The sequence below is a fragment of the Pyxicephalus adspersus genome, chromosome 3 (assembly GCF_032062135.1).
Source record: "Pyxicephalus adspersus chromosome 3, UCB_Pads_2.0, whole genome shotgun sequence".
NCBI lineage: Eukaryota > Metazoa > Chordata > Amphibia > Anura > Pyxicephalidae > Pyxicephalus > Pyxicephalus adspersus.
In genome coordinates, this window is record NC_092860.1 from 2,944,902 (window position 1) to 2,962,491 (window position 17,590).

At 38.9% G+C, this 17,590-nt stretch overlaps 1 protein-coding gene across 3 annotated transcripts in view; it reads right to left on the bottom strand.

Moving 5' to 3' along the window:
* Positions 1 to 328: 328 nt before the first annotated feature.
* RAB37 (RAB37, member RAS oncogene family) overlaps positions 329 to 17,590 on the bottom strand; it is a 35,487-nt gene continuing 18,225 nt past the window's right edge. For 2 of the 3 annotated variants that reach the window (XM_072403327.1, XM_072403328.1), the window contains 8 exons: positions 16,853 to 16,963; positions 14,332 to 14,373; positions 11,995 to 12,061; positions 11,376 to 11,428; positions 6,200 to 6,265; positions 4,675 to 4,731; positions 4,503 to 4,579; positions 329 to 2,724 (listed from right to left, as the gene is read on the bottom strand). In XM_072403327.1, the coding sequence (XP_072259428.1) occupies positions 2,622 to 2,724; positions 4,503 to 4,579; positions 4,675 to 4,731; positions 6,200 to 6,265; positions 11,376 to 11,428; positions 11,995 to 12,061; positions 14,332 to 14,373; positions 16,853 to 16,963 (576 nt within the window). In that variant the 3' untranslated portion in view covers positions 329 to 2,621. The remainder of the gene's footprint in view (positions 2,725 to 4,502; positions 4,580 to 4,674; positions 4,732 to 6,199; positions 6,266 to 11,375; positions 11,429 to 11,994; positions 12,062 to 14,331; positions 14,374 to 16,852; positions 16,964 to 17,590) is intronic. The other variant, XM_072403329.1, reaches the window with a different exon arrangement.

Genomic DNA, 17,590 nt, shown 5'->3' on the forward strand with positions numbered 1-17,590 from the left:
TCGGAATTTTGTAACATACAAAGGGACCCTACGGTTAGCACAGGAAACACTAAGTTCTTTAAAGTTTTTATGACTTTGCCTCCACTGGGAAAAATTCCCCTTACATCCGGTCACAGAATTTGTGACTGGCACAGGTAGTAAGAATCTAGCCAAAAAAAGTAACACCGACCTATCAGAGATACAATTCTTCACCATAAAAGTTTAGCTTTACAAATTTCCAATTCTTAGTGCCAGTTCTTCCTAATTCAGAGTTGCCCTTTAGTAATATCAAGCAATCAAGTTTTTTCATGTTACATTTATTAAAAATAAAGCAACACACACCAATGAAAAACATATAACGTGGCTTTTATTTAATAAGGCAAAGAACAATTTGTAGGAATGCATCAACCCAGAACATTCAATCAGCAATCATTTTATTTTAATTGCTGGATTGGCCATCTACATGACTGTGTATTTACATTTTTCAGGACCGACCTAAAAATAACTTTACTGTATTTTTTTTTTCTTACATGACTATATTTTTATTAGCTTCCCACATATTTTAAAAAACCATTTGCAATACATTGTCCTAATATTCATTCTTGTAAAATCACTTGGTGTAGGAGCTTCTCCAATAAATTACAGATATGCAGGGTGAAACCAAAAAAAGTAGAGAAACGTTATGACTACAAATGTAAACTTAGAATTGCTGTGCAGCATAATAACATTATACAAAACAGGAAGGTATAATAGAAAAGAGGATTGTGGGGCACCATACACACACACATAAAATCATCCTCACACATGTACTAGTTAAATAAAACTTTCTCCAGGTTTTCATTTTTTGGCACAGTTTGACGCTGAGATCTCTGGAAGGACCCGTCCCCGTTTTGAAATATCTGTCTATCAATATGACGTTTCTCCACATTGCCAAAAGCGGCTGTTATCAAGAGATTTTTCCCAGCAAGAAAATTCTGCTCTGCAGTGTCTATTTTTGGTGATTTCTAAGGCATGCCAAAGTGATCCAGACATTGCAGGAAGTACATAAAAATATACTTTTCCCCTATTTAGTAAGAATGTAAAGGTTTCTACTATAAAGACATTTAAAATGGTTTTGGGCACCCTTTATTTATGCAAAATAGTCAGAAGATGCTGATAGGAGCAGTACGCAAATATTGACTATTGGAGAAAAGTCAAAGGCTGGTCTGCTCATCACATCCTGACTTGAAGACCAGTTAGCTGCAGCCCGTAGTAGGGCCCTCATGGACAGCCGACAATGAGATCAACTTATGTATATGCTTACAGATTGTTAGGGGCTTGATGTATGTGTATAGGACAGAAGCTCCACAGAGCACTCCCCACATTCAGTTTATTTAGGATTAATCCCTAAATAGGAGGATCCAAAATAAATGGGGATTGTTAGAGATATTGTAGGTGCATGGATGTTCTGCTGACCCACTGGCTATAGTAAGCTCAGAGCCCCTGGCATGAAACAAGTATACAGATAATGGAAGTTGTTAAGAGATGGCGGATGTGCCACCAATAGGAACCAATATGACTGCCCAATAAGCCTTTTTGTATCCTTTGCAAAACCCAATAACATGACAATTAAAAGGACTGGTAGGTCCCTCTAATACCTAAAGAGGAGTTTATGAAAAATATATTTAAGAGTGGTGCCATACTTTAAACCATCACTGTCTGTGTTGCAGCCACATTTGCTTCAATTTTCTACCTAAGGCAACAATGTTTTGGGTGCTTATTGGGCGAGATCATTTAGGCAGCTTCAATGAAAAATCACTGTTTATTGACAAGTGATGGTAAATTGAAGATGTCTTCATTCTGACTTGCATCTGACCTCCTAGTACATCAACCTGTCTATTCACTAATTTATATGGGGAGAGTAGCAGGTCTGACATGAACAAAAACCAGTTGTCACAGCCCATTATAGCATCTGATGAGTTAACATGGCCATTGGCAAGTGACCAGTTTGTTAAAATATTTCAACATTAAATGCACAATTAAATCCTATAAAACTGTAAGCGGAAGTACACACAATAGAAGAACTGGGCTACCAAATGAACATTTTCCCCAACATCAATGATAATCAGATAGTTTGACAAATTCCCTCTACACTGCAATAAGCAGATTTTCATTTAAATATGAATGAATAAGTACAGTTCAACTGGCATGAATTCTTAACGGGCGATTTCATTGTTCAGTCCACATAACACTTATTTCAGTAATAGGTAAACATTGGTGCCCATAATAACATAAAACCAAAAAAATTCAACAGATACTTCATATGATGGCAGCAACATATGGGAGGAACTGGAAACTAAAAGCTTACTTAGTCTGTAAAACATAAAAATGGCCTGCAGGAGATTCAGTCTGTAGCATCTTTCTAGAACTGAAATGCCAGCAATGTATGGCCTGACCCTTTAATATTTGGATCCTACACCACATAAGATACATCATACGTCCTAAAATGTCCTGAGTAAAATTCACTTGGTGGGGCCACCATTGTGACATCTCCAAGTATTGGCAGTTTGAAATAATAAGTTTGTTCCACCTGTGGCTGAAGGTGGATCTTTCTCCATGGGACAGAAACCTCTCCAACATGGCTTCTCCTAAGGTCTCAAAAATCAGAGGTACCCACAACAGCCACTTTTCTTCTTCTGTGACTCGATGTACTGATGGATCTGGAATTTTGGCTCATCTTGCTGACTGTATCTCTGCTTTAGCTCCCTGTGTAGAATGCAGATAGTAAAACATTAAGAAAGCAATTCATTTACTTTACACACTTACTGTATATGGCCAAAGGGAAGCACCTGACCATGCAAGTTTGTTAGATATCCCATTACAAAATCATGGGAATTAATGGACTTGCCCCCTACACTCTGTAGCTTTACCAACCGTCACTCCTCCGAGAAGGCTTTCCACAAAACTTTGGGCACAAATTCCAACAGTTATACACAAGTCAGCCAAAAGATCATTTGTGAGGCCAGTTATTGATATTGGATGAGAAGACATGGCTTGCCAATTCATGCATACAGTAAGTGTAGGGGTTGAAGTCATATCTCTGTGCAAGCCACTCAAGTTCCATTCATCCATATCCTAATTATCTCCCAAATAGTTGCTATAAAATGGGAAGCTTACAATTCCCTAAAACGTCTTTGTAGCCATTACCAAATTTCTTTACTGAGAACAGCTGAACTCAGTTTGGAGAAGTGTCCACTTGTTGGCTTTATAGTATAGGTGATGGTCAGGTGTCAACAAACTTTTGACCATATAATGTAGTTTTTTATGCTGCAATATTAATCTTCAGTGTCTTCAGTAGACACAAATATGACTGCAGGAGTGGTTATCCAGGACTGAGACAGAATTTAATAAATTTGTTTTTGTTGCCACAAAAAAACCCTACTACTTATAGTATACTACTATAATATACCTATAGTGACATGGCAGCCATGGGCAGTACAAAGCCACCCATATATCAAGAGACTGAATTTCATTTAGAACTAAGAAAATGAAGTTCTGAAATTCTGCACATCAGTTCTAAGTGTATCTGGATAACTGTAACATTTAACTTCTAACTCATCTGCTTTGGTGTGCTTTGTGTGGGTATATCATTTCAGCTGGTAATTCTAGGCTTGAGGGTCATTTGAAGTAAGACGTTGGCAGCACAAGCTAGTTGGCCCACAGGTAGGAAGTACAAACCTGGCCTTAAACACAGACTTGTCCTTTTCCAACACTTGGATACATAAAGACCATTGTGGCCATTTTTTGTTACTCTGAGGCTTACACTCTACCGGCCAATTTTCTGAAGCTTTCCCAATATTTCCTGCATTTGTGTAAACTTGCATAGTAGTGATGCCAACAACACAGCTGGCAGGAAGTTTTCCTAATTATAGAAAGGCAAAGGGAGTCAAAGAACACGGACAAGCTAAAAGATAAATGACTAAATGGCTAATAATAACTACAAAACATTGCAAGTGTGCAGGGCAAGTAAGTTTATTGAATTTCTTTTATGTTGGGTATGAACTTGATGCACTCCAATTGCCTCGTGCTTAAGCTTGAATGGAAGGTTGTTTCTGTAATATAACTGATGGAGGTGATGTATGGTCACCATTGTGACAGCAGAGGGTAGCCATTAATATGATCAGCAAGACAGAAGGATAAAGCTGACCTATGAGGGACTGCAGGGGCAAAGAGAAGGGCAAGGCATGCAGTCTTGGGGTAAGTCACCAGAAGGATTGTTTAAGGAGGCAATACACCAGCAAAAGACCTCTGGATCCTCCAGGAAAAACATTTTTGGGCAGTGTGGAGAATACGCTATTGCATGCATTGCCTTTCCCCTGTGCACCAGATTATAGGTAAATGCGATGATATATGGAGCACAATTCTTGGAATAAATCCAAAATCTTGAGCAAGGAGGCCTTGCGTGTCCAAGGAAAGGAGGAGAAAAATTCTCACCAGAGCTCATTAGTTTAGATAACATTGTAGACCTGGTACAAGTTACTTACCTTGCTACAGCTGTAAACGCCAATTCCACATTTATACCGGTCTTAGCGCTGGTCTCCATGAACGGAATTCCATATTCCTTTGGAAAAATTGTAAAAAGCAAGCAAATAAGATATAGCACAAAGATAAAGACACATAACTCTTGATAAAGTTGTACTAAATGTAACGTCCAACCTTTGCCAGGGACTCTCCGTCTTCTGTTCGGATAACTCTTGTCCCGGTCATGTCACACTGCAAACAAGGTGGTATAAAAGCCATTAGCATTGGAGAATCTAAACATCTAACAAATTTCTTGATGCACAAAAATATATATATATGGAAGTCCAGCTGCTAGTTTACCCACACAGCTACCAATACCTACCTCTGCCTTGGTTTTAGGCCATTCACATCAAACACACGGTCTCCATGCTTTACCGATCTTCTATCAATGGGAGATGTTGAGTGATACAGACAGCCGTTATGACCCCTCTGGGGGCGGCTTCATCATACCCTGCACTCACAAGGATGTCCCCAGTCTTTCAGATTGAATGGTACCAGGTATCATTCAAATCGAATGACTGAGGACATCTAGTGGTTGAATTTATTTATTATGGGGGCAGTAGAAGAGAGGAGGAGAGTTTTGCAGTCAGGGCTTCTAGTTTTATACCCTGCTAGGAAGTCCAGCTGTAGTGCAAGAATGCACAACCTATATGAGAGTGACAATTCCGCTCTGAATTCAGGGACAGTACATTGTTGTTACACTATCACACAAAAGAAGTATTAGCTGTATTTCAATAACAGGAGGTATTTGTTGGACTTTGCAATGGAACTTTAACTTTGTGGTGCAGTACAAATACGAGTTTACAGTTCTGGGTCCATACAGTTTTTGAAAGCCACAGTGCTCACAATACCAGTCACTGTGGTTCCTGATTATGTGTTTGCAACAATGCCTAATCATGGTAGTTGTGTGTGGTTTGTGTACAAATGAACCTGCTGGCTGCAGCACTGACCGTGCACGAAAGGTATTGGATTAGAGGACAATATTGCAATGTGTAAAATATCAATCAACTAATCAAAAAAAGAAACCAATGCAGCCAAGAACATCTAAACATATTTGTTACATTGCAAAATATTACGCAGGGGCACATTTATAAAACAGCCAACATGCCTTTTACTAATCATTCACTGGTAGCAAAATAATTACTTTGTTCATGCATTTCCTTTTTCTTTATTTTCCACAAGTTTTTATTTCTAGCAAATAGCTTTGTAGGGAAATAAAACTGCATGGAAGGGCCACTTTATTTTACTATATTTGCTGCAGTGTGTTGCAATGCTCTTTAGCAGCAGATCTCATTGATGGAAATTCAGCACACTGAGAAAAAATAATTTTTGTGTGTTTTAATGTTGGGAACTGCAGCAAAAACACAACGCTTTGCTACGGGAGTTAAAGGAGCCCTAAAAAAAATAAAAAAGAAAAACAAGCAGGGAGAAAAAAATATTATCTGGGGAAAATTCTAGTGTACAGACACTGTATTTGTCACTACATGACTTTGGAGTTTCAGTTCTAAAAGAGTTTACAGAAGGCAATCTGTAGCAGCTGCAGCAATTATTGGGATATAGCTGCGTACTGCACCCCATTACCCATATTCTGCACACCATGTATGAAACCAGTGGGTGTCACAATTCGGAGAAATGCAGCAGTTCAGGAAGTTACAAATACCTTGTTGCCGAGCAGCATGATGACCACATCCTTGTGAGCAAATTCGTGCACCTCTGTAAGCCAAGCCTGACAATGTCAGAGAGAAATAAACATTTTTATACAATGATGTTAAAGAAAAAATTCATATTTTTTTAACTTAAATTATAAAAAAAAAAATACCATTATTTATAGGTGACCTGTATTAGATGAATTAACTTTGGAAAACCAAATATTTTGGTTAGGTTTTTATTTCTCTTTGGGACTATATTGAGAAGTTTGTGCCGCACTTTCTGTTTAATTGGCAGCAAGAAAAGAAACAAAGACACGGACAGTAATAATAACTTTGAAAAGGTTGTAATTCTTCCTTTTTTAATGAAATATCAAAGTTTGGTTGCAGTAAGGCCACAGACAGCAATAAAACTTGACAGATGGTGCTGCAGGTGGCTGAAAAATGGCCTTGAAAATGGTGGTGGTTCTGGGGTACCATTGGCACCTTTTTATGGGAAAGTACCAGCCAGGTGGTAACTATAGGTGGTGGTGTCTTTCCTCATACACAAAGTCCTTCATTACCTGCCATGTAAACCTAAAATAAGACCAATCTGAAAGGTGCACTTTACTGTAGGTATTTCAGTTGCTCTCCTCGGTACACGGATCCCCCAGATTTCTGGGGAACTTCCAAAGCAAAGACAACAGTGAGGGTTCCCCTTACTTTATAGGAACTGGCGCAGAGGGGATCACATGTTCCCTCCCATATCCAAATAATAGGATGTATACTTCAAGAGGAAACTAGGGGTTGATGAGGTTTAGGATATAAATTGGGATATATTATACTATAATAATAGGAACTTCCCCAGGCGTTCGGGGCGGATTGGGGCAACAGGGGAAAGATTGGAAGAAAAGAAATGGGAGTCCCTATAGCAAAGTATTTTATTACATTACAATAAATAAAAAAGTAAAATATATAGCAATATATTATATACACACAAATATATGTATGGACAAGGAATGGATTTGGGGCATCTACTAATGAACCAACAGCTAATTTTAGACCAAAGTATCCATATTGGGACCATGTGGCCCATTAAAGGACATGAGTCATACATATCCCCATTCTACAATTCTGAGCTATGTCTTCTCCTCCTGCCCAGACGCTCCCCTCCTATATTGAACAATGGCAGGAAGGAGAGGGGTGGAGGGGACGGCTCTGCTAGAAAGAATGACAACAATCAGAGAGGAAAACTTTGGTCTTCCTCGTCCTATTTGGCTTGCTCCTTCTTTCTGCTCATTTAAAAGAGCACTCAAAACCCATTTTTTTTCAAACTTGCCTACCCGTCTTCTTCTGTCGTTTAAAACCATCACTACTTCCCAGCACTACATATCTCCCCTCCTATTGTGTTGTTAATTCCCCCATCTACTAGATTGTAAGCTCTTCGGTGCAGGGTCCACTTCTCCTCCTGTGTCACTGTCTGTATTAGTTTGTCATTTGCAACCCCTATTTAATGTACAGTGCTGCATAATATGTTGGCGCTATATAAATCCTGTTTAATATTATTAATAATAATAATAATAAAGTACAACAGTTATATATACATAGTTACAGAGATAGTACCTCATGTATAATGCTGACATTTTAACCAAACCATTTTAAATATTTTAACCAGAGAATGGTGAACTTTTTCCCAACACTTCCCTCTAGAGAAGAAGCTTACAATGAAGATCCCCTACCAAAGATAGAAAATTGGGCCAAACACATGTTTTTAATGTAACAAAACAACTGCATAATTGAGGAACCAAACTGGTTAAATAGAATATATGCAATTCATTTAAAACACAAAGGCACAGATTTGTGATGGTATGTGGATTTTTTTTTATATTTCTTTGGGTTTGGAAGACTGGGGAAAATAGTGATACACATAGATACACTGACCACGGTGTGCTTTTAGTTTATGGTAGAGACGGTATTGCAATGGGAGTTTTTATGAAGTTGTTTTGTTACATTAAAGGCATTTGTTTGATTGCTGCCTCTGTATCTCCTGCAGCTCTATCCATTTCCTACCATTCTGTGTGAGAAGTACCCCAAATAACCGTTCACACCAGGGACATCTATATCTATGTAAGTTGTCATTTTGTCATGTATAGAATATTGTAAGCTATGATGTAGTTTTGAATAATAAGATGCAAACTGAGAATTTATAGTATGCACTTCTGTGATGATAGATGATCTTTTTCCTGAGGAAACAAATATTTGTCCGCGAAACACGTAGAAAGGGCATTGGCCTTACCCTATAGGTATGCCCCGAAAGGAGTATGAGTGTGATCAATGATTTTATTCATGTATTTTTTATTTGTGAAGTCTTAATGTTATTTAATAAGGAAAGTCTTAATTATACAGTATAAAACATTTGTAAAAAAATTTTTGTTAACATTTTATGTTTTTGTTGGCTTAAAACATCCCACCAACTGGTTATTCACTATAATTGAATCTCCTATGTTTTAAGGGATGTGGCCATGCTAATAATAACAGGTTGGATTATAATTTTGACACTAGGAACACCTGTTTACTGCTTGTTAACAAAAATAAATAATCCGCCAATCACACAGAAGGCATGCAGGATTTGTCAAGATGAACTGGTGAAATTCGAACAAAACATAAGACTAGGAAAGAAAAGTGACTTTGAATTTGGCATGACTGTTGATGCCAGCCGGGTAACACTCCTGTTCTACAAACTCAAAACTTCTCAAGCTAGTTTCTTGCCATGAGTGCTCAATCCAATAGAGCAGCTTTGGGATAGAAGGGAACAATAGATTTGCATCATGGATGTACACATAGAGTAGATTTTGTGTGGGATTTTTAAAGGCACAAATCCTCAAAGTAATGACCAAATCAATCTTGTGTTGAATAAAAATAATATATTTTAATTACAATAGTATTTAATCAATAAAAACATATACATTTCCACAAGTTACAACCACATAAAACATTCAGAATATATATAAAAGTTGTTCCAATTGAGATCCTCGTAGAATCATCCATTCACATTTTTTTATAGATGAACACCAAAGTTGTAAATTTTACTCAACACGTTCCGCAGGCACATAGCCACTTCTTCAGGAGTTATTACATGGTGAACATAAGCTAGGTATTTTTGCTTGGAACAATCACAGTATCCCACCCAATGACTTCTATACTTCATACTTAGACAAGGGAGGTCTAGGAGGCCATAAATAACTATCCAACAGTGGTGTTAAAGGAGTCAGAACCCAGGGTTCTGACCGATCACAAAAGACAACGTTTCACCAACCAAACCTCTACCTACTTGCAAGGGATGTATTCCTACATCTCATACATCCCTTGCAAGTAGGTAGAGGTCTGGTTGGGGAAGCATTGTCTTTTGTGATCGGTGAAAGACCTGTATGTGAAAAACCACAACACCTCTGGGTTCGGACTCCTATAACACCACAGTTGAGTATAAATTTATGGCCTCCTGGACCTCCCTCATCTAAGGTTTAAGTATAGAAGTGATTGGTTGTAATACTGCAACTGTTCCAAGCAAAAATTCTTGGCTTATGTGCACCATGTAATAACGTCTGAAGAAGTGGTTATGTCCAGGCATTGAGTAAAATTTACATGTTTGGTGTTCATCTATATATAATTGTGAATTGATGATTGTACTCAGATCTCAATTGGAACAACCTATGCGCATATACTAAGAATGTTTTATGAGGATGTGACTTTTCTATGTAAAATTTCCATGTTTAAAAACTATTGTAATAGAAACATATTGTTTTTGATCAACACAAGATTGATTAGGTCATTACTTTGAGGATATGTGCCTTTTAAATCCAACACAAAATCCACTCTATGTGGTATCTTGTCTTCTAGTTAACCTCCTAGCGGTGTTCCTGATGTGACTCGGCGTGGATTTTACTTGCAAATAGTGGTAATCCCGAGTCACACTCGGGGTAGCTTTTAACTAAAAAATAACCCACTTACCTTGCTCCGTTGTCGTCCCCCGGCGACCTGCTGGTCCACGCAGGTCCTGGGGACAGGTCCTTCCTCCTTGATCTCCAGCCGGCGAATGCAGCGACAATCTCCGGGGTTTCCCAGTGATGTCGGTGCCGGCAGAGGGATCAGGGGGAAGTTCAAATAATTTTGTATTTGATTCAATACAAAATGGCTGTATTGAGTCCAATACAAAGAAATATTCATATATTATGTATATAATCATATTTTATATATATATATATTATATAAGCTACAGTACACTTACATTACATTTTTTTTTATTTAATTTTTTAACAGATTTTTGTGTTTTAAATTTATTAAATATCGGTGAGTTATGCTCAAGAATTATATCCTACAATGAAAAATAAATTTCCATGCAAAAAATTGTACCACTTTTTGCATGGAAATTAGCAAGACATTAGACCGCTAGGAAGGTTAAATATATGGGATGTGGCACTAATATAACTAACTGGGCAAACTAACTTAAAGCGTACATAAACTCAGAATTTTCCCTTTATATAAAAGGGTAGACAACCGTTTTATGTTAAGTAAAAATTCTGTGTGTTTGTTTTTTTTACAAAAAAAAAAAAGGGTGCAGCACCCCCCCTCTAATTCTCAATCTCCTAGAATGGGAGCACAAATCCTCCCGGGATACCTACGTCACGTATCCCAGGAGGTTCTTTAGTGCTCCTTCTGTGCATACCCAAGCACCTTAGTGCGCAGTGAGGTCGGCAAGTTTGTTTTCCCCAACTACATCACCCGATCCCACGCCTGGGTCGGGTGATGTAGTAAGAAGAACCCGGAAGAGGAGGAGAATATGGTAGCATCTGGAGCACAGGCCTGAAGATCGATACCAGGACGACACTGGACCCAATGGAAAAATCCTCTGGACCGATCGACTGAGCTGCGGGATTGAGGGTAAGTGGATTTTCTTTTGTTTCGGACGTTTTTGAGTTTAGTTCCTCTTCAACAGGCAACAAATCTGCAGCAACTGTGTGATGCCATTGTGTCAATTTAGACCAAAATCACAGAAGAATGTTTTCAGCACCTTGTAACAAAGAATGACAGCAGTTCTGAAGGCAAAAAGGGATCCAACCCGCAACTAGCAAGGTGTACCTGATAAGTGGCCGGTCAGTGTAAATTGTTTAAACATGAAGATTAAGGGAAGAGACTCGGACAATTGTCACTTACACGGATGTTGTCAAACGACGTCTTGCTTGTAATGTCGTATAACAGGAGCAATGCTGTAGGAACAAAAACAGAAATGTGACCATTTTGTGCCTTTTATAATTCACTATTATAACCAGACCAATCAAACTATAGATATCATAGCTGGTACAACTACTCCATACATTGGCATTCTTCTGCTGGCTTGCCCTTAAGCGAGGAAGTCATTTAGAATTGTGGCTGAATGATAGCAGATATGACAGCGTTCCTTGTATGATATCTGGAGCTTAAAAAGACTTTGTCATGATATGGTATAAAACAAAATTATTGCAAGTAAACAATTCAGGAGCCTGGATATACCCCACAGCAACCCTAAACATGGATACAGATGAGTGGTGTAAAACCTTTCAAAGTACATTCTTCAAATGTTGCATATTTGAATAAATGCCTAGGCACTTATCACATGATCCTAGATATTGATCAGACAAACTAAGCTCTGCAACCTCCATTAAAGGATCATGTAACCAGGTGCCTAAGCCGTCAAATACAAGAATTGTATTATACAATAAATGGTGTTATTTGTAACAAATAGTGATGTTTTACTTGCAGTTTAGCTTTAAAAAGTGATAATTAGCGGATTTACCTTGTGCATCTCTGTAATACGCATGTGTGACACTTCGAAACCGTTCCTGACCTGCTGTGTCCCAGATCTGCAGAAATGTAAATACGAAGCATTAGATATACAAACTGATTTTCAGCAACTTAAAAAATAAAAGCTCTGTACAGATGTGCAACAACGGCCAATGGAGGAACAATTTAGTTATAATTTCCTGCAACAATAGAAGAAACAAGAGATGTATAGACAGCACTGTTATGGAGAGAGGGAGATGAGGGCGTTGCCCCACCATGTCTGACCACATACAATACAATAATGGTCATTAGCCACCAGCTATCGGTGATGTGAGGACAACTAAGGCAACGTACACACATTCAGTTTTTGTCGCTGGAAATGATCTTTTGCGATTGTTTCCGGCAACAAAGGATTGACGGATGAATGGACAAACGAGTGCTGTACACACTGTGCGGCTCTGTTCTATGGAGAGGGGAAGCGGGAGAACAAGCGAGCAGCACCCCGCTATGCTATTCTCTATTGACTTGTGTGGTGGTCATTCACCAGTCGTTCATGGATCCGTCGGAACAAATCCATGAACAACATCAGGTGACCCCTGTACACGTCAGATTCTGGCCCGATGAGCCCAACCATTCCTATCAGGCGAGAATCATCTGACGTGTACATAGTGGACAGCCATACAGACACCAGATTTTCACCCAAAATGAAATGTTTGTCTCAAGCAAACAAAAATCTAGCGTGGAGTGTAGGCACAGGTCATTGTGTAGGCATAACACGACCAACCCAAAAAACTCATTATTAAACTAAATCATTATGTTTTAGTCAGTAGCAGAAGGAATTAGTTCTTGGCAGTGCCTTTTATTATAATGGTAAGATTTGGAATAGTAATACCTAGGGCAGATAGGAAGTTTTTCCTTTAGGGGCGACATTCTAGCCATCACATACAAGTCTCACCACAATGGTCAGATCAGATAACTATTATCACTTGTCTAGGAGTAGCCTAAGAAGGTAAAAACAATGAGTCAAAGGATTCCTGGATTCCATATACTGGATATTGGATGCCCAAAAAGCCATCTGTATAGTTTTATTTGGCTTGTATATGTGATATACATATGTGATTCTGAAGGATTTAAAGAAATCTTCGCTCCTCCAATGACCTACTAATGACTTCCTCACTCATAACCTCATCACACGCACGGATACAAGACTTCTAGAGCTGCCCTAACTCTCTGGAATGGTCTTCCTCATTCTACTCAGCTTGCTCCTTCTTTCTGCTCATTTAAAAGAGCTCTCAAATCCCATCTTTTTAAACTTGCCTACCAAACTTCTTCTGTCTCTTAAAGCCTCACTACTGTGCAGGAGGAAAGGACCCTGCAGAGAAGAGCTTACGATTTAGGAGGTGGGGGAAGCTGCACACAATAGGAGGGGGTATTTGGAATGGTGGGTGCAGCATTCCATATGCCCCTGCCATTGTGTGCGGCTTACCCCACCTCCTAGATTGTAAGCTCTTTGGGGCAGGGTTCTTTTCTCCTCCTCCTGTGTCACTGTCTCTGTCTGTCCTATTTGCAACCTCTATTTAATGTACAGGGCTTAGTAATATGTTGGCGCTATATAAATCCTGGGTATTGTTAATGATATTAATAGCTCATGTGGAATATTCTATTTACTTTTGGAAAATGGTGGAATGAGACATGTGAATAACTTTAGGAAGGTTGATTGTGTGTTTATAATACTAACTCGTGACTGCTTTCCTTTGTTGATCTGCATGACCCATATTGGCTGGCAGGACCAAGATCTTGTCTCACTGTCCTTCTCTCCAAGCCAAAAAATGATTTCAGGAAACACCACACATTGGGTCTGATTTATGAAGGCACTCCAAGGCTGGAGAGGATTACACTTTCATCAGTGAAGCTGGGTGATCCAGCAAACCTGGAATGGATTTCTACAAAGTCATTCGCTATTTTTTGGCAAATAATTTGAATACTGGACCAGATCAATTGCAGGTTTGCTGGATCACCCAGCTTCGTTGATGAAAGTGTATCCTCTCCAGGCTTGGAGAGCTTTAATAAATCAGACCCATTGTGACAGTATGGAGTTGCTACTGTCAATCATCCTTTCTGGATTTCCTTGGCAAGCATGGCTGTATGTGACATGGGAACAGAGGACACCTCAGAAATATCTGTAGCATGCACACTGTGGTGGCAACATTGCCAAGATAAGATTTGACAGCAGATTGTTGCCACCATAGGAAAGGAGTGAAAGTAACTGCCATGATCAGCAGCTATTTTCTCCATATGAGGATAGCACGTTTGTATGAAATAAATGATAGGCACAAAACCTTTTACTTACCTGCAAGTTAACCTTCAGTCCATCCACAGTGACAACTTTATTCTGCAAAGAAAACAGAGGTAATCAAACATGGTATTCTGTAAGGGAGTTTATACTATGTTGGATCTGCAAAATTACACTACATAGAACAGTGAAAGTCAAATGAAAAATGTAAGATGTAAGCAACTTTTGTAGCTGCTCCAAATCTCCTGCTGCCACAACTCAAACTAAATAAATCCTAAAATAGATTTCTCTTATTTCCAGGCTTCGGGTGGGTTACATCAATGGGTCTCCAGGATCCTTGGAAAACAAAGGATCTCACATTTCTGGAGAACACGCTCCTGTACAGAGCGGTAATGTCCCCATGCGAAGCATTAGGATCCTGGGAACTCCGAGGGTCTCGGGAAATGGTAATAAGACGACTAAATATTGATACATCTTCTCACTAAGGATTTTTTCTTTAATTTCACAGGAGAGCAGGATGGGCAGGTACGTAAGCTGACCCTGCAGTTTAGTGAGATCGAATTTGCCCGCAGATGGAACACAGTCATCACTAAAACTTCAAAGAAGTTCTCATTCTTTATATCAAAAACAAGTCTATTGGTACATGCACCTTGCATGATCTGATTTCTCTTCATCAGCTGGAGTTATAACTAGCTGCTATGGCTGAAGTGACAATGCAAAACCACAATGGACAACAGGGGAAGAATGTCGTCTCCTATGATAGGAAGTGCCTAATGGTATTCAATTTATTGAGAGCTACACATAAAAAATGTTGAAAATTATTTCTGAAATTATAAAAACTTGGGTAAAATCTTATAAAATATTGGTTGGGTTTACATTTACTTTACCATTCATACTAGGCTTAGATTAGAGAAATCAGATAGACAGGTGTGTAACAAGTATACAGGCTGCACATACATATAACAAGTATATAGGCTGCATATACATATATGTTATAAAACAATGCTTTAGCAGGTTACATGAAAAGAAACAAGTAAAGCAAATTAGTTTAAAAGGCAAAGGAAGAGAACTTGCTACATAAATCAGTCCAATCTAGCAGACAACATCTTGCTACTGGCCCTGAGCTGTCCGTGTTTTAAGCCTGTTGCAAGAAGCTGTAGCACTGTTGCTAATGGAAAATATTTTAATCAGTTTGTTCCAAGATATAAATATTACAAACTATGTAATGTTCTGTTTATGTGGAGACTAAGGGCCCTTTCAGACCCATGGTGTCACCACGGCAAGGCTGGCCTGTGAACTCATGACATGGAGATCAATACCATGGCAGTAAGCAAAATTCTATAAATCTTAGCTAAGCTCAAAAGAAACATCAAGATCTGGAAAAACTGGTGATGGCAGCATATATTCTTGCTGGTGATTATAGTGTCTTCCTAAGGTTGCTTTAGCACCAATTAGAAAAGTTAAATTTCTGGTTTGGTATGTTGTTAAGGCTCAAATGTTGGCACAAGCCAGTAACTATAGTGCACTGACCAGCCATACCGGATATAGCCTATATATAAAGGATAAACATCCAAAATATTTATTTTATGGGTTAGCGCTAGTTGTCTGAATTATTTGTCTTGGGCACACTAGTGGGCAGATTTCCCATGTGGAGTTTCCATCTTTTCCCCAACTCCATGCAGTCTAATCCACCTAGATGAATGTAAAAAGAACCAAACAGGATATAAGAACCTTGTTTTTTGGCTAAGATAGGTGGTACTATAGGTACAGGTATGGTGGGTAAATGTGCAAAGATGGCTCCCAAGAAGACCGCTCCACACATAGATATCCATCATGAGGCTTCACAATTATACCAGATCTGTAAAGAGCATCCAGGTCCAGAATGGGCACCATTGTCATTCCAAGTGTTCAATATCTAGTTTGTGATAAATATAAGGGGAGTGTGAGAAGCTTATACTCCTGAAGTCAAACCTCAAGCTCTTCATTACCCAAAAACTGTAAATGCTCCATACTTTATGTGCAGTCTTGCTAGCATTGGCCAGTATGTAATGCCTACCATATACTAGTGTAAACAGGTAAGAGATCAATATCCTCCGATATTGCTCATTTACCTGGATGACAATAGTGCACCACTCAACCTGAACATCTATCTTTTTTGTTTAATCAGCCTGGAGATATTTCCAACAATCACCAGCCATTGGAAACTCATTAGGGAGCTCTCCAAACTCGATCAAGAATGCCCTCGTACTTAATAAGATTTTGGTTGGATTTAAAGTTTTTATCACATGTACCTTCTAATGTATTAAAAATGTCAACTACGGTATAGCCAGATAAGCTATGAAAGGCAGAACTTAGCAACAAGCAGGGAATCAGGAAGCACGGAGATAAAGGGAAATGGATAGATAGTGGAGGCATTTATTGTACAGAGGTGAAAGTAATAAGTGGCAGCTGCAGCGTTGGAGATATAGAATGTCACAGGACTGGATGGTGGAAAGAGGTGCCCAAAGCACAAAGAAAAGAAAGGTCTGAAATCCTAGAAAGATATCAAAAGGCAAAAGAGTGGAGAGTCAACTCTCACCCGGAAATCGATGCCAACAGTGGCCAGGAAGGTGCCAGATAGAAACGCACCATCTTTAAATTGGATGAGAAAACACGTCTTTCCAACACCAGAATCTCCCAGCAGCATCACCTGTGAACAAGAAGTCATGCGGCATTAATATCCTGCCACAGTAAAATCATTATGAGAAGCCTAAAGCAGCTCTGTTGCCAAAATAAAAGCTCATAAAGCTCTTCTTGCAAAAAGAGAAATACTTACCTTGCCCAGTGCCTACGCTCAAAAAAATTGTCTGCTCCAAAGTATTACACCTTTAGCTCTTCATAGACCTGTATGTTAAAGTGTGGGACTGGTTTCATAATGCTTTAAAATTCCTATTAGTAAAAATGACAAATACATGATGAATTAAAGTCAGGTTGTCTATGACGCTATTGGCTAGATTTTTGGGTGGCAAGCATTGCTTCACTGCAATAGTGTGAATAGGTGCTAAAGTTACTTTAATATTCAATTGATCTTCTTGGCAAAGAAAGATATCATTTCCTCCATACCTGACAACCACAAAAGATCTTACACTGTGTCCAACCAAGAAGCAATTAAAGGCTAAATCTGGGTTGTGAACGCCACCCTCACCCTTCCAAGTTGTATGTTTACCTGTTTTTGGTGTATTATACTTATTTGTTCCCAAATCATTGGGCTGTTATTATGGCACACAGGGAGCAGTTATTTTACTCTATAGGCTGGGTTGTCCTTAATAATACGGAG